Raw genomic sequence first — 23,773 nt, 5'->3', positions numbered from 1 at the left:
ATGATCTCAATTGACCTGTGCCATCAAGTAGCCGAAGAGCGATGTTCGGTTACTCGAGTCTTCAAATGTGTTATCCCCGATTGGTCAAGTTGGGCATTCCCGTGAATTCGGAAGCATGCGAGTCAGGGGCAATTGCATCTCTCCAGCTTTCCAACCCCGCAAACAATGTGTCTCCAAATATCTCTACCTACCCATCTAAAACTGACCAACGTCCTCAAGTGCGAGATGCTCTTACGTTAGCAGTCACAACGTGCATCAATACCACCTCAGGCTTCTATGACGAAGGTCAATATCGAATCTCAGGAGCGACTCTACTTTCCCACCTCGAATCGATACAACCGAGGACCATGTCGAAGCTGGGGAGGGGCATGCCGAACAGCTAAGCTAGCGGCGCTGGCGGTACTTCTTGCATCTGCTTGTAGGATTTTCTGTCATCTTTTGCTATTTATCGATTGTCTATCCCTCATGTTGCGTGTTCGCCTTCTACCGCCTCCATGATGCGTGCTTTCGCGCCAGCTGCTCGGCGCCGGCAATTCAATCCTCGTAGCTGCTCCTTCCTACGGCAAACAAGCCAACAGCAACGCGGCTTTGCCTCAGTAGACAGCTCGGATGTCAAAGGCTTAACCGTCATTGATCACTACTATGAGTACGCTTTGAATCTCATTCTCCACTCAGGGTTCTTACCGTAGAACAAACCTAACACCACACAGCGCTATCGTCGTCGGCGCAGGCGGCGCAGGGCTTCGAGCTGCCGTCGGCCTTACAGAAGCCGGATTAAAGACCGCGTGCATATCCAAACTCTTCCCAACACGCTCGCACACCGTAGCGGCACAAGGCGGCATCAATGCCGCGCTGGGCAACATGACAGAAGACGACTGGCGCTGGCACATGTACGACACGATCAAAGGCTCCGACTGGCTCGGCGACCAGGACGCTATCCACTACATGACGCGCGAAGCTGTTCCTGCTGTCGTCGAACTGGAAAACTACGGCATGCCGTTTAGCAGGACGAGCGAGGGCACGATATATCAACGTGCCTTGGGTGGGCAAAGTTTAAAGTATGGGAAAGGAGGACAGGCGTATCGGACGGCGTGTGCGGCGGATCGCACGGGGCATGCTATGCTACATACGCTCTATGGGCAGAGTTTGAAAGAGGGGGTGCAGTTCTTCATTGAGTGGTTTGCGTTGGATTTGATGATGAGTGAGGGGAAGTGTGTGGGGATCACAGCGCTAAATATGGAGGATGGGACGTGTCATAGGATGTTTGCGAGGAACACTGTTTTGGCTACTGGAGGTGAGTGGACTGAGAAAATGGTTGAACCGAGATAATGAAGGAAGTGATAGAACAGACGTACTAACGGAGGATGACAGGTTACGGACGAGCATACTTTAGCGCAACGAGCGCTCACACGAGCACTGGAGATGGCAGTGCAATGGTATCAAGAGCGGGATTGCCCCTTCAGGATATGGAGTTTGTGCAGTTCCATCCGTCTGGGATCTACGGCGCAGGCGTACGTCCGCCCAACCTCACCGCCCAACCCCCACTGACGGCTTCCACAGGTCCTGATCACAGAAGGCGCCCGTGGAGAAGGCGGCTACCTCCTCAACGCCCAAGGCGAACGCTTCATGGAACGTTACGCTCCCACTGCAAAGGACCTCGCATCCAGAGACGTTGTCAGCCGCTCCATGAATCTCGAGATCCTCGAAGGCCGGGGTTGTGGACCTAATAAAGACCACATCCATTTGCAACTATCGCATTTGCCCAAGGAGATCATCATGGAGAGATTGCCGGGCATAGCGGAAACGGCGGGCATCTTTGCGGGCATTGATATCACGAAGGAGCCGATTCCTGTGCTGCCCACGGTGCATTATTGTATGGGTGGTGTTCCGACGAATTATCACGGGCAGGTTTTAGATGTTAAAGAAGGGAAAGAGTGTGTTGTGGATGGACTGTATGCGGCGGGCGAAGCGGCGTGTGTCAGTGTGCATGGAGCAAACCGACTAGGCGCAAACTCACTGCTCGACATTGTTGTATTTGTGCGTGTCCAAGTCCACTTTCGAAACTCCTTCATAATTCGATCGAGCCTGCAGCGATGCTACGTACTAACGAGTGAGCATAGGGCCGAGCATCCGCACTACACATCTCCACGAACCACGCTCCATCCGCATCACACCACCCATCACCGAGAGACATCGGCCTCGACTCCATCCGCGAAGTCAGCACATTCCTAACCGCCTCCGGTACCACGCCAACGGCTGCCTTGCGCAACACCATGCAAACCACTATGCAACAAACCACCGCTGTATTCCGCACGCACGACTCCTTATCGAATGGGAACAAGCAGCTCCAAGCTGTCGAGAACAGCTTCGCAACCGACTTGCGCGTCACAGATAAAAGTCTCATCTGGAATAGCGATTTGATAGAAACACTCGAGCTGCGTAATCTACTGACGAATGCGTCGCAGACAAGTAAAGCGGCGCTTACGCGCACAGAGAGTAGGGGTGCGCACGCGCGAGATGATTTCAAAGAGAGGGACGACAAGGCGTGGATGAAGCATAGTCTAACGTGGCAAAGAAATGTGGGCGATGATGTGAAATATGGGATGAGAGACGTGCAGATGGGCACACTAGATGAAGAAGAGGCAGCGAGTGTACCGCCTGTTAAGCGGTCGTACTGACCGACCTACTGACTCCCGAAAAGAAAACGTTGATTGTCCGATTTTAAGATACAGTGAGAGGAAAACGTTTGTAGATAAGACGCCCCCGCTGGGAAATGAAAGTATGTAAATGCCGTATGTGCCATCTTTTACTATGTCCATCATCCCTTCATATAGCTATTTCCACATCTTTTTAACACTTGGAAATCGACCACGTCCACCTAATCGTCCCAAACCACCTTAAGCGCTACAAAGCACAGTTAGCACGGCACTCGATTGAATAACAGGGGGAAGGGAGTAGACTTACCACAAGGAAACGGAAAATACATATCCCAATTCTCCGTTAAATACGCATGATACGGATACTTTTCGTCCGCAACCATCGCCTTGGCAACCTTATGCACTTTCCCCTGCGGTCCCAGCGCCGGCCGCAAGTTCTTCAGCTTAGCAACTTCCTTCAGCATCGTAGTGAGGCTGATGCGCGTCATCGGCAGCCCCAGACACTGGTGCGGACCATGGCCCAGATGCACATACACGTCAAGCGGGCGCGTGATATCGACTTGGTCTGGATCAGGGAAGATGGCAGGATCATGCGACGCAGCGCGCAGATTGACAAAGACGGCGTCGCCGGCGGACAGATGCGTTGTTTTGCCTGCTTCAGTGATGGAAGTTTCCTTCGCTACGGCGCGGACGACGCCTGTTTCGCCGTTCAGACGCCCGCCTTCCATGGTGTAGTGCATTAGCTTCTCGAATGCGGCATCGCTGTCGTCGTGCGCGAGGGCTTGGATCGCTGACCAGTGCTGTTTTCCGTCGCCGAGGAGGAAGTATTCGAGCGTTTGGCTGAAGAGCTGGCCTTGGTTGGATACCATGCCGCCGGCTGTGCCGAGCAGGTGGCCCCAGACGAGTTGCTTGGGGTCCATGCCGCTCTGCAGGAGGCGCTGGATCATGTGTTTGCCGTACGACTTGAGGACCGAGTCGTGCGGCCAGATGGCTTGCATGACGGACGAGAGGAAGCCAGAGGAGGCGATGGCCTGGACGTTTGTCTCGATGATGGAGCCGAGGATGTGCGTGGCTTTGTGCGCTTTTACGTGCAGTGGGAAGGAGCCGGCCGGGTCGACGTCGAAGAAGATCAATGCGAAGACACCGGACATGATGAGGTATAGTTCCGACTCTGTGAAGATTCCATGTGGCGACGCGTCGGTCTTGAGCGGAAGCATGAACAGCTCGGCGCAAAAGTGGACGTGTGCGAGGTTCCCTACATCTCGGATGATGTCGACTTGGTTGAAGTCTGCAATCTTGGCTGACTTTTCTTGCAATAGCTCTCGAGTCTTTGCCGTGTAGTACGAGCGCACTTCTTTGTCCCAGTCGGAGATGTACAGCGCCTTTGACACCATCTGGCGGGACGCAGTATTCTTCGGCCCATCACCGGCGAGCATGAAGTCTTTTGCCGCATCGCCCATGATGTATTCCATCGCCTTGCCCCAGACGACTTTGAAAGTACCCTGGTCTTGCATAATCTCCGTAGCAAGTTTGTACTCGCTGACCAGATGTGGATGAACAGTCGCTTTCGGCTTCGCGAAGTCGTAGAGGTGGTCTTTCTTCAGGTCTTTGAGCGCCACCTCCATAGCCGATGGGACAGTGAGGGGATAGTGTACATACACACTGTTGTACTTGAAGTGCTGTGGAAACGCGCGGAGGAAAAGCTTGTAGAACACACAGCCATTGTCGACATCGTTGTCCGAGTCGACGAGGCGGTACCCCCAGTTTGTCAGTGTTCGCGGGTTATAATCGTGCGTGTAGAACCTGTCGCCGCGCACCAGAGCTACGGCGTCGGAGAGGACGGCGCGAGACACGGTGTATGAGGGACACAGGCCCGATCCAGGGGCCAAGGGCTTCTTTCCATCTTCGACGACGATACCGGGGTAGATTTCGACCTTATCCGGGTGGTCGTAGAGGTGCTTCAGCTGCTCCTGGACATACTTGTCGCTCGTAATGTCTGCGAAGGTATTGTGCGGTTCCAGGTGGAAGTACTTCCTGAACTCGTTCAGACTCCCCAAATTCCATGCTCGCGCCTGTTCAATACCGAGAACTTCAATGGCGCGAAAGATGGAAGGCACCCTATTTGGGCCAAAAGAGTTGGCGCAATCTTCGATACTGGAGGTCAGGATGTCGACAAGCTCTTGATCCGGCAAGGTACCGTCTTTTTTTCGTTCGAGGCCAGCGAACTTTCGCTTCGATGGATCAGCATCAGTTTTCTTGTACACCTCATTTAGGCCGGCGAGGAACTCGTATTTGCCGACTGTCTTGGGGTCGCGACCTTCTCCGAAAAGGCCCTCCCACATCTCTTTTGTCCACTTCTCGTCTCGGTCGGAGACTGAGGAGTGCCACCTGTACACTAAGTTAAACTCGGCGGAGACTTGGTTTCCGACTCCCATCGGTACACCATCGATGTCAAGACGTGGGTCCAACTGCCAGTTACTGTCGGTGCGATTGAGATCGAGGATCGTCCGGACGTAGTCGATGAGGATGATGTTGACGTAGAGTCCGCAGGTAATAAGCCGACCAGTCTGGAAGAGGTCGTTGTCGTACTTCTTCCACGCCGCTTCATACTTCTCCTTTGCCTTTTGGTCCGCCGTTTCGTCGCCGGTTGCCTTTGGTGCTTCAGCTGGAGGCTTCGTGAAGCGGCCTTGCTCGTTGATAGTGGCCAAGTTTTCCACGGTATAGTTGTGAAACCGGTTGAACATGATCAACAACGCTCCCACGCCAGGCGGGAAGAACAGCAGCCGCGCTTCGGAAAAGCAGTCTGGCTTGATCTTTCCATCAACGTGCGTCCGCATCTGATCCTGCTCGGCTTGATTGCTGCCGTACAGAGGCGAGAGGTCCAGGTACGACGAAGTCATAGACACCGAGAAGTCTTCGTGACTGGTCCGGAAGCAGTCGTGAATGATGATAGAAGCCACGTAAAACAGCATGCTTGAGATCTTGTTCGGGTGGTGCTCAGCATGCTTCCTCGTCATGATGCTGTCAAACACGACTCCTGGATCTGGTCGCGCAGGGGTTTGCATCGAAGACGGCTTGACCGTCCTAGCATAAGGGGTTCCTGCTGCACCGACCTGCGGGTTGACAAGGCTGTTATTAGACCCATCCGCTGACCGGTATTGATACTTTGCTCCAAGATAGGATTGCGGTGGGTGCGGCAGGTCATTCCATAGCTGTTCCAGAAACTTGTGCGTGACTGCATCCCTTGTCTTCGAGCCATCAGGCAACGCAGCAGCAGTCCGGATCAGCCCCTCCATGAGATACGTCTTATCGTCGGTATACGCGCCCATCAACTTCTCTCTCTGCGTCTCGAGCAAAGTCTGGATATTCTCAATTCTAAGATAGGACATGTCTTTTAGACCGTCTTCGATCTTTTTGTACAGGCTTGCCTTCTCCTCTGGCGTAATCTTGCTGCCATCCCCGGTCTGGTCGGGTACGGGGCTTGCAGCCGCACCTACCAGACCTGCAAGTGACTTGAAGGGACCTCCAAGTGTGTTCCGTAGTTTGGACAACTCAGATGGTTCAGCTGGCTTTGGTGGTGTGGCACCTGTGCGTGTGTCGACGTGGGTATCCCACGCGGCTTTTGCGTCTGCTGCCATGATGTGTTCAATGCTAAACATAATCAGTAGATGCTGGTAGAGAAAGTCCAATGTGTATCTCAACATAGTTTTAGATGTGTAGAGTAGGAGCGCGGAGCTTTTTCAGCACGATTGGTGCAGTGGTTAAGTAGGGGCAAGTGAACTTGGTCAACTTACATCTTCCTAACACTCTCAAGTCACGATTCTCTTTAACTATCGAACGCGCAATCGCACAATGATCTGGCCCCAGATAGCGTACGATATGCAAGTAGTCTTGTCAAACTACTCTTATCTACGCTGGAGGAATGAAGAGAAGAAGCACCGTAGCAGAGTAAGACAGGATATAAATGCACCTAAAAAAGCAACAAGGATAACGACGCCTCAAGTGCAACAGTCAAAAGTAGTACGAAGCGTTCATGCAGGCTGAGAAGCCGTTTGACAGCCTCCACACGAAACAACGCAGCTCCTTTATAAGTTTGCTGATTGCCGAACATGCTGTGCTGCCGGCCTCTGCGGCTGAAGGACCGACCCCCAATATTTCCCTTTTCAATGCGCAGTGAGGCCCTAGAGAGTGTAAGCCCTCGAGCTCAGCCCTCTCTCTGAAGGCCGAGAAGCTGAAATGCACACCTACCTGCCAAACCCATGCAAGGCCGTGGGCCCGCCAATACGCAATGCATGACCAATGACAGCGTACGCATTATCAGAGCAGCGTCCGGCAAAAGCGTTAGAGACTGCATGCTCAGCTCGGAATGGCCAGAGGGAGGTGGTAGTGGGGTCTAGGGGGGGCTCCAACGGCTGCGAGTCGAGTCCTTTACTTCCGTGCTTATTCCCTCCACATGTCAGCTCGGAACGGGAGTTTGCCTTGTGTGAGAAGGCCACCGCAGGCAGCAAAAGCTATGATGTCAATGTCGAGATCGTGTGATGCATGAGCATCCGCCTTCGTATTGGTGAGTTCGAGGGCGCGAGGGTGGCCTCCTCGTAGTTTGCTTGCGCTTATGCAGGGGCCATTAAAGACTCTCGGCGCTGCCCGAGGGCGGGCGCGGGACGGGCGATGAACCATTTTCGGCTTTGAGCAGCTTCCCCGGGAACAAGAATAATCTATATCGGCTCGACTGATTGCACAGCATGAATTTTGTGGGCGGAGTTCTGTACACCTTCTAGTGCGTCTTCTGCGGTATTACAGGTCATCAATGTGCCCGTAAATAGCGTATATAGTAGGGGCCTCGGCATCTTGGTCTTGGACTTGGAATAACTTATGCTGTGCGCCCCCTTCCGGTCTGCCTCATGACAGCCTGACCGAACTGCAGCAATGCAATATACATGGTGTGGTTCGCCATTGGCTCGTCATTGCTGGCCTCCAGCTGCAAACCTCATGTGCTGTGCCACTGCAACCCACCACTACATGTGCCCATATCCTAATTAGGGTCACCTAATATGGCGACTAGGCAAACGAACTTCTAGTCCTCCGACCCCACACATATTCGCGCCTTCCTAATCACGGTCTGTCTACCAGATACCTGGCAAGATGGCATACCTCTTGCGCTTGTACTTGTCGCCGAACTCCTTGCGATATCTCCTCTCCTTCTTCCACGCCCAGACACCCATCTGGCCGACTGCCATAATGATGAAGATAACCGTAGCTAAGCTCCAGTTGACCAATGCAACGCCAATCCACGCAATAGCCTCAAACATGTAATTCGGACACGTCACAATATCGAAGCCGAGGCCTTGCGGGATGCCGCGCTCCGTAGTCCCAGGCTTGCGCAGGTTCTTCAAGGTGAGATGTGTGCTATAATTGCAGACCTCGCCAATCGTAAAGAGCGCCACTCCCAGATACGTAAGGAGCGGGTTTGACGGCTTCGCAGCGGGGCTGTTGGGGCCGTATGTCCAGTACGCCAGATTCAAGCCAGAAAACAGCCAATAGTATCCACTGTTCTTGAATATGTTCCTTGCAGGCATTGTCGCCGAGGAGAAGCGGTGCACGAACAGCGTTTCGAACTCGCGCTTTGCAAAGTGTATGACGCACAGGAGAAGCGTGAGTTTCTGGAGCGGAGAAGCGGGCGCTGATGTGCCATAGATGATGGGGCGGGCGAGGTACACGAGTGGATGAATGAGGAGGGGACCGAGGTATTCGACGATGAAGACGGTGCGCCAGGATATCTGCGGACCTGAAGTTTGTTAGCTACAGTTTATCCGTAGGAAGAGGGTAGTACGTACCCAGATCCTTGACATCTATAGCACTCTTGTTCCTCAAACCCGTCTCGTGGACTGTCACATCACCCACGTTGGAGACTGGCGCACCATCGCTGCCCTTGGTGACCCTCAATCGATGAATCGAGAATTTAGATACATCTGCAATTCTCTCAAAGATCTCTGCCGTCGACGCGTCCGAGCTGACGGTGATGGTTTCGGGGAGGTTCTTGATCGGCTTGCCTGGCGGGGCATTAGCAATTGTGCAATTCAACAGAGACACCGCAAACGCAGATGTGATTCAGAGCTAGGACTTACCACGCGGGCGCACAACGAGAGTGACACTAGGCGCAGACATGGTGCTGTGTTGCGGCAATGTCACTGTCAGCGTTGTGGGTGAGACATGCGAAGATGTATTTCGGAGCTGTCGGCATCCTTGGGCCGAGCCTCGGGACCCCAGGTTAGACTGGGGTTCCTAGAAAGGAGATTTGATGAATGAATAGCAAGCACATGAGCACAAAGTATCACGTTGCGAGAATCTCTAGGGTGTTCTTGGCTGTTGGCTGTTTGGCATCAGGGTTGAATTATGCTCCCCGCAGCAGTTCTGCTGCCTGTCTCCTCTATACGATCCTTAATCGAACTTTACCACCACATGGCATGCAGCTTCAGGACCCAGACAAGCAACTAGTTCACCTATGATTCCTTTGATCGACTGAGGACTTCGTAGGTCACCGCTGTCCCATGATACCAAATCCTGCATCTTATTAGCTGAGAGTTTTGACATCTCACGACTATAAACCTACCTGAGCTTCAGCCATCTTATTCCCTACTCGAATTGGCATGGTACCAAGGTCCAGTTGCTCTTCTATCTCCTCTACTGTCATAAGGCCGGGAATCTTCAGGTCGAACAATGACATTCCATTCGAAACCGCTTCGCCTCCTTCAGCGGCCGTTGGTAGCGGGTAATCGGAAAGCTCGGCTGGCGTTGATTGAGCATTTTCCTTTGCATCTCTGTCGTCGATGGTTACGGAGACCTCTTTTTCGGCCTTTTTTCGACGCTCCCTTGACAATGACACGTACGCCTGGCGGTCGAGCAAGCCGCGCAGCTCGTCATCCAGTGGATTCCACTCATGCGTCTCCGGGTCTAGCACATGCTGTGTCTTGTAGTCCCCCTTGTACTTCATCTTGGTGCATGAGTGTATGTAGTAGCCCATGTAGTAGTATTCGTAGCTGCCCTCGAGTGCAAGAGCAATCTCACGGAGCGCGCTCAGCTTCCCAAATTGCCAGTGTTCAAAGTCCGAGTGGTATAGCATGTAGACGCCACTAACACAGTGAGGTAGCAAGTCTAGTATGCTCATGGCAATGAGTCGTCCATCAAGTCGGTAGCATTGATGGTACGAGCCGAGAAGCTGCGTCTTACCATTGACTTCCCTAGAGGTTTGTGGTAGCGGAGATTCGCACAGAAAGCCCTTGAAGCCGGATTGCGAGATGTTATTTGGCTTCTCCTTGTGCACGTTTTGCTGGTAGTTGTGGAATAGCTCATACTTCTCGCGGGTGAAGCCTGCTGGCTCGAGTGTTACTTCGAATCGATGGGCGGGCTCAGGCGGTTGTTTAACATGCTCAAGCTCCGCCTTGTGTACCTCGTGAGTCAGGTCGAAAGTGTTCTTGAGTCGAGCCTTCGCTCTGGGTTATGATCAGCACATGACTTGTTAGCTTAGGCTGTAGTACATACTCTTTCGTTATGGGGTAACGCTTAGAAGCTTCTTTCATATAGGCGTCGCCCAAGACATGGTCGTTCCACTTATTGATCGCTCGTCGCTGATCTTTCGAGGGTTTGAAGGCGTCGACTGGGAGACTGGACTTTTGAGTGAGTCAAACGCAGCATCACTTCCCAGAAGAGTTCTTACCGAATCGTGTAATGCGGACAGCAATGCCGTAATACATCGGGCTTGTAGAAGATTGTGCCAGATCGCCTCCAACCGCGATCCACCAGAATCTGGTAAACCTCCACCGTCAAGCTTTTTGACGAGAAGTAGTAGCTTGCTCCTGATTATGTAAGGCTAGTCAGTATGCGAACAGGATACGCTCCTTCCGAATCCTCCCGCTGGGCGTCGGAAACGCATAGGAAGAAAGTGTGGCGTGACGTGGCAAGGGAATAGTCGACGAGATTCATCCGAGTAACTCCAACGTAAACAACGATGCTTTGCGATGAAATTCAAGCGATTGGAGGTGAAGAGATGTCATGCATCGCGGGGACATGCACGTGAAGGCGAGCAACCTTAACAGCACTTCAATCGAAGGCGGAGGAAGCACCGTGACCTCACGTCGACTGCTTGGCAGCTCGAACAGCGGCATGCAGCGTGATCATGTGGGTCTGAAATCAAGAAGACGGAGAGAAGAAGGGGATCCTACGAGAATTGGGCGTTCGGCGGCCATTCGATGCCTCTTTGCAGTATCCGCAGGACTCACTACTGTAGCCTGGAGAGCAGCATCAGCACCTAGTCACGTCCAGGGTCTGGTAATGCCCATGTCTGTCGCGGTAAAACCGTCCAAGGATGCTTGATATCCAGCCAGACAGGCACGAGCTGGATCCCAGCGAGGTGGTTGGAGCAAAACATACCGTAGGGCGTCACACTGGACTGCATGAGGGCAGCATAAGCGTGGGAGCAAGCGTAGCTGGTGGGGGTGGTCCAAGACGGAGACGGAGGGATGTCGCGACGAGAAGACAGTGATGGAGCGGCGGGAGGGTAATTGACAGGAGTCGAGCAGGTGAATAATAGCCTCCTTTTGCGCGCCCGCCTGTTAGAGACCCGCGCTTTGGGGCAGTTGGTTGGTCGCTGGGCGGTGAAGTGAGATGCTGCTGGTAGCGGAGAAGCGCGGTGGTGGGCTCGCAGGGTCAGGCACAGAAGATGGAGAGAAGTCGTGTATCACGGCGTGGTGGCAGCGCTCCAGAAAGTCCTGTCAGCGTCTACACGGGGGCAATTGCACGTCTTCTAGTGGGCCAATTCATCCTCTACAGGCTGCTATACGTCATTCGAGGAGGTTTGCCAGGCTGCTCATCAGAGAGACGCTGCAGGCGGGCGCCGCTGGCCTCGCGTGCCCCCGCCAGCCCTGCTGCTGCTACTGCTGCTGCTACTGCGAGCATCGGGTGCACGCTGGAGCCGTAGCTGGCCTGTCTTTGGCGCCGCCAGGGTCGATGAATGCTTTGTTTGGCATCTTTTAGCCATGTACGAGTCGTCCTTATTGCCGTCCTCTGCACACTCCGGCAGGCCCCCCGGACAATGATCCTCTTGCGGGCGGGGCCTTGGCGGCAGGAGTGACCTTTTAGTTTCCCACGCAAAAAGTCCCTGACCCGAACCACCTACTAAAACATCCATCCACCATGCCGAATTTCTTTGCTGCTCGCAGGCTCCTCCAACATCCTCAGCCCCGTCACCCGCGGGACTGAGCCTTGCTCAGCCCATTCCTCTGCCACGTTCCCCCCTTCACATTTGCTCAGTCACTACCACTAGCACTGTGAAGCCACCTCGCTGTTTGCTCGGCCTCCTTTCACCGCCTGGCTCGCCTCTGCTCACCGACCAAAGCCCCTCCTTGACTTACCCCAGCGTCGTGTTGAGCGAGTCGCACACAAGTGGTGCCCCTTGCTCTCTTTCTCGAGTCGCTCGTCGAGGTACCTCAGCGGCGCGACATGGCCGCCACACAACAGCTACCCATGCAGTCACGTACTGGTCGCGTAAACCAACGTAAGTCTGCTCACGAGACCGCTCCAATTTCCCCCCAAGGCTTCAATTACCCTTGTTCATCAATCTCCCACCGCCTTTTCTTTGACAACCCGCTGATTGCGTGCAGGCTACGGCGCTCAGGGCGAACGACTGGTCGCAGGCGTTGTTCCGCTGTCCGCGGACAAGTTCTATGTGCTTCTTATACAGTCTACCCGTCGGGGCGGCTGGGTGCTCCCCAAAGGCGGATGGGAGACGGACGAAGCGACCGCGCAAGACGCTGCCAAGCGCGAGGCCTGGGAAGAGGCCGGCATAATATGCAAAATTAACTACGACCTTGGTCTCATTTCCGAGAGGCGGAAACCCGACCAGCTCACATCCCAGGCCCCGAAGGCCTCGTATCAATTCTTCGAAGCGACCGTTGAGAAGCAGGAAGCCCAGTGGCCTGAGATGCACAAGCGGTCAAGAAACTGGTTCACATACCCACAGGCACGACAGGCGTTAGCAGACCGTCCAGAGTTGCTAGAGGCGCTGGACCGATGTACCATGCAACGGTAGGCTGCGCTTCGTGCTTTCCGGTGCACACAAAAAGACGCACCCAAGCACAGCGGAGGAATTTTCTACACACGGACCTCAACCTCTGACGGTTTCACTTGTCCTTTACCTAATATTGCATACGACGGCATCTCAAAAACTTCGGGAGGATCATAGACTCGGGCTCTGTTTTGTTTTAATTATTATCTGGGCGTTGTGGTCGCTCGTCCAGCTGGTAGCATGATGCATATGCGGCTCTCCTGCACGCAAGAGCCCTGGGCCACTCAGGCTCGCAACAATGCAATTTGGCCTCGCCAAGCACCCTCTTCTTCTGGCAATTGGTGTGAACGATCCCCGCTCACCTTTCGCCCGGGGTTTTAACCAACAGAAACCTTGAGTTCCACTTCTCTGCTTCGTGTGGTCTGTGCCCTATCTTTTTTGCCTAGAAACAGCCACAACACATGCTTCCTCTATCCAATGCTCTTGCTACTATCCTTTGAAGAGGACACCTGCTTTTTCATGAACCCTAATGCAACAGGCATAGATATACCAAATGCGAGACGAGATACCTCGACAAGGTCGCGAGACCAGCGAGTGAGGATAATCATGATCGAAAGGTTAAAGTATTGCACCAACACGCTACAGTTCCAGCAAAAGTAGGTGCTACGGTAATTCGAGTCTGGGATAACCTCACCTTTACTTAGTGCAAAAACCGACTCAAAGACTTGAATTGCATAGCCAGCCTTGCACATTCGTAGCTGAAGCCGAGGCCAGCTCTTTGATGAGCTACGACGTAGTTTCAATCCTCTTCGACGTCTTCCATTCTCATTTATGATATATGCACTCTTTTTATCAGTTGGACACTAGCGAAAAGTTCCTCCTACTCCCTAATTCGAATTCCGCGCCCACGAAGTCAAGATCCTAGATCATATATCCGTCCGCTCAATGTATTCCAGCCAGCTACATTCTCATTCAGTGAGACAAGGGTCTGTACACTATGTGTCATTACATACAAAGCCTGTACCAGATTGCCCTTGTACATAATCCTACATTGTGGAACACTCACGCACCATGTCCGTTATACAATGTCATTGGCTCGTAGAACATATAAGCTCTTCCCACAAGCCTTCCTGTCTATCTCTACTAACACTCATACACCAAAACACTAACTCACCATTTCATTCAAAATGATCTCAGCAATCCCAACATCACCCGCCCCTACTTCCCAGGCCCACGTCCACTTCGGCGCCACACCCCACCGCACGTCAAAGTCCCAGTCCTCCTGCCAGTCTAGTCTGTCCCCCGCAAATGAGTCTGATGATGTTTTGCTGAAGAAGCAGAAATCCTTGTCTGATCTTGACAAAGAGGTAGAGGCTCGCTTGGCGGAGGCGCATCGCGAGAAGGCGAAGAAGATGGGTCATGGACTACGCGCTTGGGTGGAGAAGTTTGCGGTGAAGAAGCGTGGTGCTGATGGTGCTAAGTAGGAGAGAGTTAGGAGGGCAGGTAGGTATGAGATCAGAGTAGACGGTAAGTGGGTGGCTTTTTTTTTGTTTGGTTGATTGCGCCTAGTTCGTTGGATACTGATATTACGTTGTGGAAACCGAGATTTTGTTTTCATTGATACTTATTCTGAATGTGTTGTTTGAGATATACACTTTGATTTATTCCACCAGTGATTCAGTCATCTGATAGCATATGCGTGCTTATATTCTCACTCTGAGAGCCTCGTAGCTTCAGCTTCCTTATTTGTCTTAGACATCCAGACCAACACACCTGGAGAGACATTGTAAACGCATTATGCATATAATAGCCGCGAAGTCATTGCACAGAGTAGGCTCCACTGTAAACGTATGTAATCAACTCCAGTCTCAATGACCCGGTATATATTCGATTTTCAATCTTTCCAGTATAGTCATTCAAACTTCACTATCACACACTCAGATTCCAATTCGTCACAAACCAAATTCATCTCTAGAATGTCACCAACATTTCAAGAGTTCATGACTGCCTTCCCACGGAGGCACCGTGGCAGGTCCGTCGCCTTTGTCGAGGCGGCACCGGAGACCTATATCATCCCATGGGAACTTTCGTCCTGGCAAGATGGTGAATTTTCCGAGAGCCCTTCAGAATACGAGGTTGCTAATGCAGAATTGCTGGCTAAGAAGGCGCTCGCTGCTGCAGTAGCAGAGGATGAGCAGGAAGCATATCAGCATTCGATCCAGTCAAAGACACTTCAGCCTACAGCGAAGCCCAGTCCTCCTAGATACAAGCCATTTCCAGGCGCTCAAATGGAGATAAAGCGGAAGCCAGTTGCACATCGGCTTCCAACTCCTCCTCCAGTCTACGAAGTCCCTCTGGTAGCCCCAACCCAGATAAAGCGTAAGCCTGTTCCAGCACCCCTTCTTGAGCTGCCTTCGGTTGAGGGTATCAAGTCAGCTGCCCCAGAGGTACACGACTACACGCGTCGACCAGCCTTGACTCGAGCTGAGACCACCTTTGACGACTTCTTGCCACGCCACAAGACTAATACATGGCAAGAAGTCGACAACGCGGACTGGCAACGCCGTCGTGCTCGCTCGGTTGCCGGATTTGCAACTGATACTTTGCAAAAGGCGAAGTATCAAGTCAAGAAGGCTGTTGGGCGCTCATAGAAATAGATTGGTTGTAGGAAGCTTTGGTTGTTTGAGGGTGGTGGTTTGTGTTGAAATATAATTAACTTCTTCAATAATATATGAATGCTTTCTCGTGTCTATACTCTCGTGTTAGTGCTCTGAATTTGATTGGTCGAGATTTTCTCTTATGGAATATACATCTGTTTGTGTCATATGACGCATTGAGCTAAGATTATCTATATTGGTCATTAGAGGTTACCTTTAGCCACTCGAGAACAAAAAGCTGATAATTACCTTCGGGCTTCGTGAAATATCAACAGGGATCTTCACTTCTGACAGTGAGTATTAGTCATGAGATACTTCTTAAAATCAATAAACAACACTTTGTACGAACACCTTGTCATTGATGATACTTTCATCTATAGAGTTTAGATACCAAGCGCCGTGTCCAGCAATACAATATCGCTTTTCAAGGCACCAACGCAGAAATGCTAGTGAGAAGCAAACTCCAAACAATGAGCGACATCTATTTACAAATTGATCGGCCCCCATAACTAACCCATTTTCATTATACATAATCATGAACCATGCTTGACAAACCCTAGTATTATAGCCCAGCTTGGCTAAACGATTACTTGTTGGAAGGATAGAGGTACTCGGAGACAGGGAAGAACTCTTCCTTGATGAGACGCGGGCTGGTGAAGCGGAACATGGGGTTGGAGGAACCGGCCTTGTCGTTGGTACCACTTGCTCGGCTTCCACCGAAGCTTTGCTGGCCGATGAGGGCGGCGGTGGTCTTGCTGTCTGTAAAAGGGTTAGCGAGTTGATCAAGTGAGGAGGGAAGATGGGCTTACTGATGTAGAAGTTGCCAGCGGAGTAGCGAAGGGCATCCTCAGCCTCGCGAATAGCGGTACGCGAGTTGGCGAACACAGCGCCGGTAAGGGCGAAGTTGCCACCGGCTTGGTCAACCTTCTCAAGGATCTGGCTCCATTCTGCGTCAGGGTAGACGTGGATGGCGAGCACAGGGCCGAAGATCTCATAGTTGAAGAGCTTGTGGTCGGGCGAGTCGGCTTGGTAGATAGTCGGCTTGATGTAGAAGCCCTCGGAGTCATCGTATGTGCCTCCAACGAGGAGCTTGAGCGAAGAGTCCTTGTTGCTCTCATCAATGACGGCCTTGATCTTGTCGAACGAACGACGGTGAATGACCGGGCCCATGAAGGCAGCGAGGTCCTCGTGGGGGTTACCCTGGGTGATGCCCTTGACATCCTTCACGATGGCATCAATGAACTCCTTGGAGCGAGACTCTGGGAGGTAGAGGCGGGATGTGGCTGAGCATTTCTGACCCTGGTACTCGAACGAGCCGCGGATCGTGTGCTTGACTGCAGAGGGGATATCCGCCGTGGGGTGGATGAGAGTGAAGTTCTTGCCACTGGTCTCGCCGACCATGCGAGGGAATTCGCGGTACGTGCTCTTGCCAACGCCCTCACCAATGCGAGCGGCGAGCGAGCGGAAAACATCTGAAGAGCCGACGAAGTTGAGACCAGCGAAGTCGCGGTGGTTGAAGACAACATCGTTGATCTCTTCGGGCTCACCAGGTACAAACTGGATGACATCCGGAGGAAGACCAGCCTCGAGCAGAATCTTGTACACAATGGTGCTGGCGTAGATGTTGGACGGCGATGGCTTCCAGATGACAACATTACCCATGATGGCAGGTCCTGAAACCAGGTTGCCGCCAATAGCAGTGAAGTTGAAGGGCGAGACGGCATAGACGAAGCCTTCTACCGGGCGGTAGTCAAGACGGGACCACATGCCATCGCTGCCTCGCTCCGGCTGCTTCGAGATGATCTCAGCGGCGTAGTTGCAGTTGAGACGGAAGAAGTCGGCCAACTCAGCAGCAGCATCTACCTCGCCCTGCCAGATGTTCTTGCCCTGACCAAGCATGGTTGCGGCAATAAGCTCATATCGGTACTTGGTCGCAACGAGCTCAGCAGCCTTGAGGAAGATGGCTGCTCGGTCGACGAAAGGTGTGTTTTCCCATGACTTCTTCGCCTTCAGGGCCGCCTCAATGGCTTCAGAGACCTGCTCCTTGGTTGCGAGAGGGTAGCTGGTGAAGGTGGTCTTGTGGTCGGCTGGCAATGGCTGGTCCCATGCGCTGGAGACTTGCTGTGACTTGCCGCTGAAATGAATCTCGCTCTGAAGAGGGATCTGGGTCTTCATGCGCTTTAGAGTCTCCTCGAGCTTGGTACGCTCGATCGAACCCTTTTCGTATGTGGGGTTGGGCTCGTTACGTGCATCAGGTAGCCTGAAGGGCACTGTGGCCTTTGTGCGAAGCTGAGGCTGGAGGAAGGCACATCGCTGTGCGCTTGCCAATGGCCGCCGTGCTCCTCGGTTCAGCTGTGCGAGAGTACGAATGCTCGACATGTTGAGGAATAGAGGGATGGGGGGTATGAGGGGTAAGACAGTGATGCAGACGAGACTCAATTACTGGGCAACGCCTTCTAAGTACTCACGACCTCATGTCCGATCTACAACGGTAACGGTCATCCACCCGTAGCTGGGACCCCAGAGCCGTGAACAGCCGCAATAACTTTTTTTTGGATAGGTTACGTACGTTGACGAAGTTGTGCAGAAGAGCGACATCGCTTTCAATTCGGATCCACAGATACTACTCGGGAAACATCCCGAGACGTTGGGTCACGTGAAACATGAGGCAATAGATAGACATGAATAAGTAGTACCAGCAGGCCCAGTAGCAAAAGTATCAAAGTGTGCCATTTGCTTTTATTCTACTTCTTCATCTCAAACCATGTCTCAAGTTCCCCCACGCGGCGTTTGGTGCCCGGCTGTCACCTTCTTCAATCCCGAATCAGACACTATTGATCTCGAGGCGCAGGCGCGCTACTTCTCCTACCTTTCCACCACGGGACTTGCTGGTCTCGTGATCCTAGGCACGAATGCAGAAACAATGCTGCTGACGCGAGAGGAGCGTCGAACGTTGGTCCAAACTGCGCGGCGAGCAGTAGGGCCGACGTTCCCCCTTATGGCTGGCGTTGGCGGCCACTCCACAGCACAGGTAATTGTTATCTTTATCCGATTCAACAGGAATGTCTGGTTGACCAACTTGGCTAGGTCCTGGAATTCATCAGCGACGCTGCGGAGGCGGGCGCTAATTCGGTTCTGGTCCTTCCACCCGCATACTTTGGGCCAGCCACGACGCCCCAAGTTCTAGAAAACTTCTACGGATCCATTGCCGATCGCAGTGCACTGCCTGTTATCATCTACAACTTTCCTGGCGTCTGCAATGGCGTCGATCTCGACTCAGACTTTATCGCGGCCATGGCCAACCGACACAAGAACATCGTAGGCGTAAAGCTGACATGCGGCTCAGTCGCAAAAATTGCGCGCTTGGCAGCCGTGCTCCCCAAGGAGCGCTTCGCTGTCTTCGGTGGACAGTCGGACTTCATCATTGGGGGCCTAGCCTCAGGCTCGTCCGGATGCATCGCAGCGTTCGCCAATGTTTTCCCCAAGACAATCGCCCGCATATACGCTCTGTATCAGGACGGCAAGACAGACGAGGCGCTTGCCCTGCACCAGAAAGCCGCGCTCGCCGAGCAGCCTATCAAGGCAGGCATTGCCGCAACCAAATATGCCGCAGCCCTTCACAGCGCCACTGATGCTGGCATCCGGGACGCTGCGTCGAAGCTGAAGCCACGCCAGCCCTACGTCGAGCCACCAGCTCCTATCAAGGAACGAGTAAAGTCGAGGATGGCGGAGGTCGCTAAGCTGGAGCGAAGCTTTCCCGCGGTGAACAAGCCCATTACAGCGAAGATTTGAATTTCTCCCTTATCGCCAATTCTAATGACCGGAGTAGAGCCGTAGAGGTGACTTATAGCATATAGATTACATCAATCATATCGTTTCTTATCACAAATTGAACCCGATCGATACACTTAAAAATGTCGAGATGGCGGAGATACAAGATTCACGCGGCCTGTAATACCAGCCAAACGATTGCCGGTGACATGCGATCAAGATGGATCTAGCAGTGGGGCGGCTGATAACATGGGACGAGATTCAACAGCCAAGGTACTAGTCTATGTCGGAAATACATCAGAGGCTTTGCCAACGCTGGGCCAGATCGCAATGGACGTATCGCATCCTGTCCGAGTGACGGCGGGCACTCCGACTCGCCCAGATATGCTTAGTGCTGCATGATTGGGAACGCGGGGAAAAGCAACCCCGGGATGAAGCCAAGAGGAAAGGCGAACACTCTCGTTCGCGTTAGCGTTATCAGTCCAGGCCCAAGGTGTTTATTACTGCGGTGCTACCCCGAACCATGGACTTGGGATCATCGAGTACCGACTCATTGTCTGTTGCTCCATCTACTTCCTTTCTTCATTGAGGCTTGGCAAGATCCATTTCACGATGGACGCCAACAAGTACGACGAGAAGGCTATCAATGCCCACGAGAAGTCGGGGGACGCCTCCTCAGGTGAGCCCGACGGCATCTACCGCAATGAGACAAACGAGATTGGCCATGTCGACAACGTCGACCAACTTCGACGACACTTGGGCAACCGACAAGTGCAACTTATTGCCATCGGTGGTTCAATCGGTACTGCTACTTTCGTCTCCATCGCCAACGGGCTCGTCAAAGGTGGCCCGGGAAGCTTGCTCCTAGCCTATACTCTGTACACCTGTATGCTCGGCCTGGTCAACAACTCGATGGCCGAGATGGCCTCGTATATGCCTGTTTCGGGTGGCTTTATTCGCATGGCGGGAAAATGGGTTGACGAGTCTCTTGGATTCTGGGTCGGCTGGAACTTCTTCCTCTACGAAGCGTTCCTGATCCCCTTTGAGATCTCGGCACTGAACTTGGTTTTGACGTACTGGAGTGACAAGATCCCCGTGGCAGCTGTTGTTGCAGTGTGTATCGTTCTATACTTGTACGTCCTAGGATTCCAACGCGCCACTGTATATTTACTAACATTTACTCCAGCTGCATCAACGCATTCGTCGTCAAGTGGTACGGAGAAGCCGAATTCTGGCTTGCTCTCGGCAAAGTCTTCCTCATCTTGATCGTGTTTTCCTTCACCTTCATCACGATGGTTGGCGGAAATCCCAAGAAAGACGCATACGGTTTCAGGTACTGGAACAACCCTGGAGCCTTTGCTGAGCACATCACTACTGGAAGCCTCGGTCGCTTCGAAGGCTTCTTAGGTTGCCTCTGGAGCGCTGCGTTCACCGTTGTGGGCCCCGAATATTTGTCTATGCTTTCCGGAGAAGTCAAGCTTCCCAGGCGCTACCTGACGTCTGCTTTCAAGGTCACCTACGTTCGATTCGCCTTCTTCTTCATCGGCTCCGCTCTCTGCGTCGGCATCGTCATCCCCTACAACGAGTCTACTCTTCTTGAGATCATGAGCGGCAAGTCCCAGGGTGCCGGAACCGCAGCAGCTTCGCCATACGTCATTGCGATGAGGAACTTGAATGTCAACGGTCTGCCTCACTTGACCAACGCGCTGCTGTGCACTTCCATCTTCTCCGCCGGTAACGCATACACCTACTACGGAACCCGTTCGCTCTACAGTTTGGCGCTCGACGGCCATGCGCCCAAGTTCCTGAGGAAGTGCACAAAGGCCGGTGTACCCATCTTCTGTCTCTGTGTTACGACACTCTTCCCGTTCTTGGGATTCCTCAACGTCTCCAGCGGTAGCGCAAAGGTGCTTACTTGGTTCACCAATATCATCACAGCCGCTCAGATCATCGACTACATCGTCATTTGCATCACGTATCTGTTCTGGTACCGCGCCTGCAAGGTCCAAGGCCTCGACCGACGCACAATGCCTTACTATGCTCGCTTCCAGCCCTACTCCACATGGATTGCCCTCATCTTCCTCACTTGTGTCGTCACTTGTTACGGATACCCCGTCTTTCTCCCTGGAAAGTTCACGCTCGACACTTTCTTCACATTTTACATGATGGTGCTTCTTGCGCCAGTACTGTTCTTTGGGTGGAAGTTCCTCAAGCGCACCAAATTTGTCCCAGCTGCTGAGTGCGATCTGGTGTGGCAGAAGCCTGTCATTGACGCGTATGAGGAGTCGTACAATGAGCCGGCGGTTGGATTCTGGACAGAGATCGGCCAGATGTTCGGTTTCCGCAGGAACAAGAAGGCTGAGAAGGCTTGAATGAAGACTTGGAGTGGAAGTTGCTATTCTTGGCCTCTATCTCTTGTTAGAACCCGATTAGACGGATTGCTGCACCGCAATCCTTTCTCCTTGTTGTAGCTACTGTCACTTTGGAATACCCACCGCGTTATCTTTGCATCACATTCGTCCTTGAAGATTCGTGACTGTGAACATGTAACCTACCAATTTTTCTTGTTACGGAATCTCTATTGAACGCAACTTGCCAGCGGTAATCACCAGACTAGTCTACGCCCACATGCATACTACATACAGCATAGCGTACCGTGGGATCCATAATCCCACCCGGCCCCAGTTTGTACCGCGTGGGCCCGGAAACTGACGGGATTAAGTGTCTGGGGGACCTCTCCACAATTGAGAATCGGCAGCGCTCCCGCCCGCTAGACTACCCACAGCACGTGCAAAAGAGTACGGAGCGATCTTCGCGGTCGATGCGTATTTGATCTAGAAATAACTGGAACCAAGAATCAAGAAACTTCCACCCTCTGTTTGTTACTTTTGACACTACCAGCTAAGAACGCATCCGAGTATAAAAACATGTTTTTCCAAGACGTTCCTCAAGGCCCCCCCGATCCCGTCTACATTCTGAAGAACGCGGTAGATGCAGACAAGAGTCCCGAGAAGGTAGATCTCGGCGTCGGCGTCTATAGGAACGAGAAAGCACTTTACAACGAGCTGAGTGCTATCAAAGAAGCGAAGAAGGTCCTCACGCAAAAAGAGCTTGGACATGACTATGAGGTTACGACGGGAGACGCACAATTCGTGAAGCATGCCGCGGCAGTGCTATTCGGCAAAGATAACAAGGCTATCCAGTCATCAAGGACCACTTCCGTCCAGGCAATCTCAGGAACCGGATCCATACATCTTGCTGCGCTTTTCTTGAGCCGTTGCGCCGCGTTCAAGGGAAAGAAAGTCTACATTGGAGCGCCGGCATGGGGAAATTACGAACCGCTATTCAACCTCGTGGGCCTTGAAGTCGTCAAGTACAAGTACTACGACGCGGCCGCAGGCGTCGTTGACTTCAAATCGGTTCTAGATGCTGTTGCCAAAGCACCAGAAGGAAGCATATTCGTTCTGCAAGGCTGCTGCCACAACCCCTCCGGCGCGGATCTGAAGGCAGATCAATGGCGCGAACTCGCGAAGGCCATGAAGCCGAAGAAGCTCTTCCCATTCTTCGATATGGCGTACCAAGGACTGGGTGGAAGTCTGGAAGACGACGCGTATGGACTGCGACACTTTGAGGAACTGGGCTTCGAGCTGTTGGCGTGTCAATCTTTCTCCAAGAACTTCGGTCTGTATGGCGAGCGATGTGGAGTTCTCCACGTGGTCAGCGAGAGCGAGAAGGTTGCAGCGAATGTGTATGATCAGTTGAGGTGTTTGATCCGCTGGGAGTTCTCCTCATCTCCAGCGTACGGGTCACGGCTGGTGAACACGATCCTCGAAAGCGAGGAGCTTACAACCAAGTGGTACGTTGTGCAACCTTGGAGTTGAGCTAAGCTGACTTTTTATCAGGACTGATGAGTTGATCACGATGCGACGACGTTTAGTTGGTTTACGGAAAGCACTCTACGACGAGCTGGTAGAAAAGCGCAAAGTAAGTACCGACTGTTTTTGATTGATCACATGCTGATGACTCGAAGACACCAGGAAACTGGGAGGCAATTCTGTCATCGACAGGCCTCTTCTGCTTTTTGCCGTTGAACCCGCAGCAAGTGTCGAGTCTCGCGACGAAATACCACATCTACATGCTGCAAAGCGGGCGTATCAACGTTTCGGGCATGAATCAGTCGAACATTGAACGGATAGCTTCGTCAATCGACCAGGTAGTGAGAAGCAGTGCGACAGTCTCGGCGCACTTGTGAGGGCATGAATCGCAATTAGGTTTGGTAGGGTCGCCACTGTGCCTCTTATCCGATAATGAATTCGTAAAGTGGCGCATAAGTGGGGCGATTTGATAACGTGGACGATGTGACGGCAAGCCTTCCGATCGTACTGCTATCAAAGATTTTGGATAACGCACCTGTATGTTACCTTTATATTACTTGATACGAACTTAGGAAGACGAAACAGAATGAAGCCTGACCCCCAGAAGCTAAACTTCCCTTATCACTGAGATAGTCGATTGCGGCCCAACTACGAGGCCTGTAGGCAGAATTGATCAATCGCTCCAGGATTAGGAGATGAGAAAATACAATCCGAGTTTGATATTCTCTCTCAACACCTCCACGGGAAAGGAAC

The 23,773-nt window shown here is 52.6% G+C and overlaps 10 protein-coding genes across 10 annotated transcripts; 6 read left to right on the top strand and 4 right to left on the bottom strand.

The window, feature by feature from the left end:
* The first annotated feature begins 175 nt into the window (after positions 1 to 175).
* Positions 176 to 2,905, top strand: K460DRAFT_362425 (succinate dehydrogenase). The gene is made up of 5 exons (XM_040932636.1): positions 176 to 646; positions 711 to 1,294; positions 1,372 to 1,511; positions 1,561 to 2,037; positions 2,121 to 2,905. The coding sequence occupies exons 1-5, from the start codon at positions 495 to 497 to the stop codon at positions 2,676 to 2,678; spliced, it is 1,911 nt and encodes a 636-aa protein (XP_040794244.1). The 5' UTR covers positions 176 to 494; the 3' UTR covers positions 2,679 to 2,905.
* K460DRAFT_39257 (heme peroxidase) lies at positions 2,833 to 6,553 on the bottom strand. Its single transcript, XM_040935891.1, has 3 exons — positions 6,452 to 6,553; positions 2,965 to 6,308; positions 2,833 to 2,904 (listed from the first exon to the last, which is right to left on the bottom strand). Exons 2-3 carry the CDS (start codon positions 6,293 to 6,295, stop codon positions 2,879 to 2,881), a joined length of 3,357 nt encoding a protein of 1,118 aa, XP_040794243.1. The 5' UTR covers positions 6,296 to 6,308; positions 6,452 to 6,553; the 3' UTR covers positions 2,833 to 2,878.
* Positions 6,554 to 7,508: 955 nt separating this feature from the next.
* K460DRAFT_362422 (synaptic glyco protein SC2) lies at positions 7,509 to 8,856 on the bottom strand. Its single transcript, XM_040932635.1, has 3 exons — positions 8,783 to 8,856; positions 8,492 to 8,707; positions 7,509 to 8,442 (listed from the first exon to the last, which is right to left on the bottom strand). Exons 1-3 carry the CDS (start codon positions 8,820 to 8,822, stop codon positions 7,781 to 7,783), a joined length of 918 nt encoding a protein of 305 aa, XP_040794242.1. The 5' UTR covers positions 8,823 to 8,856; the 3' UTR covers positions 7,509 to 7,780.
* Positions 8,857 to 8,991: 135 nt separating this feature from the next.
* On the bottom strand, positions 8,992 to 11,213 carry K460DRAFT_39184 (arginine-tRNA-protein transferase 1). The gene is made up of 5 exons (XM_040935849.1): positions 11,085 to 11,213; positions 10,372 to 10,510; positions 10,197 to 10,319; positions 9,268 to 10,147; positions 8,992 to 9,218 (listed from the first exon to the last, which is right to left on the bottom strand). Exons 1-5 carry the CDS (start codon positions 11,107 to 11,109, stop codon positions 9,096 to 9,098), a joined length of 1,290 nt encoding a protein of 429 aa, XP_040794241.1. The 5' UTR covers positions 11,110 to 11,213; the 3' UTR covers positions 8,992 to 9,095.
* A 559-nt stretch (positions 11,214 to 11,772) lies between these two features.
* Positions 11,773 to 13,238, top strand: K460DRAFT_362419 (uncharacterized protein). Its single transcript, XM_040932634.1, has 2 exons — positions 11,773 to 12,207; positions 12,314 to 13,238. The coding sequence occupies exons 1-2, from the start codon at positions 12,153 to 12,155 to the stop codon at positions 12,739 to 12,741; spliced, it is 483 nt and encodes a 160-aa protein (XP_040794240.1). The 5' UTR covers positions 11,773 to 12,152; the 3' UTR covers positions 12,742 to 13,238.
* A 1,409-nt stretch (positions 13,239 to 14,647) lies between these two features.
* K460DRAFT_39165 (uncharacterized protein) lies at positions 14,648 to 15,487 on the top strand. Its single transcript, XM_040935839.1, has one exon. The coding sequence runs from the start codon at positions 14,694 to 14,696 to the stop codon at positions 15,366 to 15,368; it is 675 nt and encodes a 224-aa protein (XP_040794239.1). The 5' UTR covers positions 14,648 to 14,693; the 3' UTR covers positions 15,369 to 15,487.
* Positions 15,488 to 15,715: 228 nt separating this feature from the next.
* K460DRAFT_391907 (delta-1-pyrroline-5-carboxylate dehydrogenase) lies at positions 15,716 to 17,976 on the bottom strand. Its single transcript, XM_040935855.1, has 2 exons — positions 16,184 to 17,976; positions 15,716 to 16,133 (listed from the first exon to the last, which is right to left on the bottom strand). Exons 1-2 carry the CDS (start codon positions 17,751 to 17,753, stop codon positions 15,961 to 15,963), a joined length of 1,743 nt encoding a protein of 580 aa, XP_040794238.1. The 5' UTR covers positions 17,754 to 17,976; the 3' UTR covers positions 15,716 to 15,960.
* A 145-nt stretch (positions 17,977 to 18,121) lies between these two features.
* Positions 18,122 to 19,407, top strand: K460DRAFT_413206 (dihydrodipicolinate synthetase). The gene is made up of 2 exons (XM_040937595.1): positions 18,122 to 18,405; positions 18,462 to 19,407. Exons 1-2 carry the CDS (start codon positions 18,139 to 18,141, stop codon positions 19,164 to 19,166), a joined length of 972 nt encoding a protein of 323 aa, XP_040794237.1. The 5' UTR covers positions 18,122 to 18,138; the 3' UTR covers positions 19,167 to 19,407.
* A 39-nt stretch (positions 19,408 to 19,446) lies between these two features.
* Positions 19,447 to 21,654, top strand: K460DRAFT_298939 (uncharacterized protein). The gene is made up of 2 exons (XM_040929782.1): positions 19,447 to 20,278; positions 20,332 to 21,654. The coding sequence occupies exons 1-2, from the start codon at positions 19,758 to 19,760 to the stop codon at positions 21,515 to 21,517; spliced, it is 1,707 nt and encodes a 568-aa protein (XP_040794236.1). The 5' UTR covers positions 19,447 to 19,757; the 3' UTR covers positions 21,518 to 21,654.
* A 27-nt stretch (positions 21,655 to 21,681) lies between these two features.
* On the top strand, positions 21,682 to 23,618 carry K460DRAFT_298935 (aspartate aminotransferase). The gene is made up of 3 exons (XM_040929781.1): positions 21,682 to 23,001; positions 23,048 to 23,129; positions 23,176 to 23,618. The coding sequence occupies exons 1-3, from the start codon at positions 22,073 to 22,075 to the stop codon at positions 23,395 to 23,397; spliced, it is 1,233 nt and encodes a 410-aa protein (XP_040794235.1). The 5' UTR covers positions 21,682 to 22,072; the 3' UTR covers positions 23,398 to 23,618.
* Positions 23,619 to 23,773: the final 155 nt, after the last annotated feature.

Source organism: Cucurbitaria berberidis (genome assembly GCF_010015615.1).
Source record: "Cucurbitaria berberidis CBS 394.84 unplaced genomic scaffold K460scaffold_1, whole genome shotgun sequence".
NCBI lineage: Eukaryota > Fungi > Ascomycota > Dothideomycetes > Pleosporales > Cucurbitariaceae > Cucurbitaria > Cucurbitaria berberidis.
This window is presented reverse-complemented; position numbering and strand designations above follow the sequence as displayed.

What these genes read in the sequence shown, in the direction of transcription:
- K460DRAFT_391907 (XM_040935855.1), bottom strand. Translation starts at nt 17,753, where the DNA reads ATGTCGAGCATTCGTACTCTCGCACAGCTGAACCGAGGAGCACGGCGG. An exon ending in CGCTGGCAACTTCTACATCA is followed by an intron (nt 16,134 to 16,183) that starts GTAAGCCCATCT and finishes ACCCTTTTACAG; the next exon opens with ACAGCAAGACCACCGCCGCC.
- K460DRAFT_362425 (XM_040932636.1), top strand. Translation starts at nt 495, where the DNA reads ATGATGCGTGCTTTCGCGCCAGCTGCTCGGCGCCGGCAATTCAATCCT. An exon ending in GTCATTGATCACTACTATGA is followed by an intron (nt 647 to 710) that starts GTACGCTTTGAA and finishes AACACCACACAG; the next exon opens with CGCTATCGTCGTCGGCGCAG. An exon ending in TGCTCGACATTGTTGTATTT is followed by an intron (nt 2,038 to 2,120) that starts GTGCGTGTCCAA and finishes GAGTGAGCATAG; the next exon opens with GGCCGAGCATCCGCACTACA.
- K460DRAFT_362422 (XM_040932635.1), bottom strand. Translation starts at nt 8,822, where the DNA reads ATGTCTGCGCCTAGTGTCACTCTCGTTGTGCGCCCGCGTG. An exon ending in TCTCGTTGTGCGCCCGCGTG is followed by an intron (nt 8,708 to 8,782) that starts GTAAGTCCTAGC and finishes ATGCCCCGCCAG; the next exon opens with GCAAGCCGATCAAGAACCTC. An exon ending in TATAGATGTCAAGGATCTGG is followed by an intron (nt 8,443 to 8,491) that starts GTACGTACTACC and finishes AACAAACTTCAG; the next exon opens with GTCCGCAGATATCCTGGCGC.
- K460DRAFT_39257 (XM_040935891.1), bottom strand. Translation starts at nt 6,295, where the DNA reads ATGGCAGCAGACGCAAAAGCCGCGTGGGATACCCACGTCGACACACGC. An exon ending in GTATTTTCCGTTTCCTTGTG is followed by an intron (nt 2,905 to 2,964) that starts GTAAGTCTACTC and finishes TGTGCTTTGTAG; the next exon opens with CGCTTAAGGTGGTTTGGGAC.
- K460DRAFT_362419 (XM_040932634.1), top strand. Translation starts at nt 12,153, where the DNA reads ATGGCCGCCACACAACAGCTACCCATGCAGTCACGTACTGGTCGCGTA. An exon ending in TACTGGTCGCGTAAACCAAC is followed by an intron (nt 12,208 to 12,313) that starts GTAAGTCTGCTC and finishes GATTGCGTGCAG; the next exon opens with GCTACGGCGCTCAGGGCGAA.
- K460DRAFT_39165 (XM_040935839.1), top strand. Translation starts at nt 14,694, where the DNA reads ATGTCACCAACATTTCAAGAGTTCATGACTGCCTTCCCACGGAGGCAC.
- K460DRAFT_39184 (XM_040935849.1), bottom strand. Translation starts at nt 11,109, where the DNA reads ATGCAGTCCAGTGTGACGCCCTACG. An exon ending in TGTCCGCATTACACGATTCG is followed by an intron (nt 10,320 to 10,371) that starts GTAAGAACTCTT and finishes TCAAAAGTCCAG; the next exon opens with TCTCCCAGTCGACGCCTTCA. An exon ending in CGTTACCCCATAACGAAAGA is followed by an intron (nt 10,148 to 10,196) that starts GTATGTACTACA and finishes ATCATAACCCAG; the next exon opens with AGCGAAGGCTCGACTCAAGA.
- K460DRAFT_298939 (XM_040929782.1), top strand. Translation starts at nt 19,758, where the DNA reads ATGGACGCCAACAAGTACGACGAGAAGGCTATCAATGCCCACGAGAAG. An exon ending in GTGTGTATCGTTCTATACTT is followed by an intron (nt 20,279 to 20,331) that starts GTACGTCCTAGG and finishes CATTTACTCCAG; the next exon opens with CTGCATCAACGCATTCGTCG.
- K460DRAFT_413206 (XM_040937595.1), top strand. Translation starts at nt 18,139, where the DNA reads ATGTCTCAAGTTCCCCCACGCGGCGTTTGGTGCCCGGCTGTCACCTTC. An exon ending in GCGGCCACTCCACAGCACAG is followed by an intron (nt 18,406 to 18,461) that starts GTAATTGTTATC and finishes CAACTTGGCTAG; the next exon opens with GTCCTGGAATTCATCAGCGA.
- K460DRAFT_298935 (XM_040929781.1), top strand. Translation starts at nt 22,073, where the DNA reads ATGTTTTTCCAAGACGTTCCTCAAGGCCCCCCCGATCCCGTCTACATT. An exon ending in GAGGAGCTTACAACCAAGTG is followed by an intron (nt 23,002 to 23,047) that starts GTACGTTGTGCA and finishes ACTTTTTATCAG; the next exon opens with GACTGATGAGTTGATCACGA. An exon ending in AGCTGGTAGAAAAGCGCAAA is followed by an intron (nt 23,130 to 23,175) that starts GTAAGTACCGAC and finishes GATGACTCGAAG; the next exon opens with ACACCAGGAAACTGGGAGGC.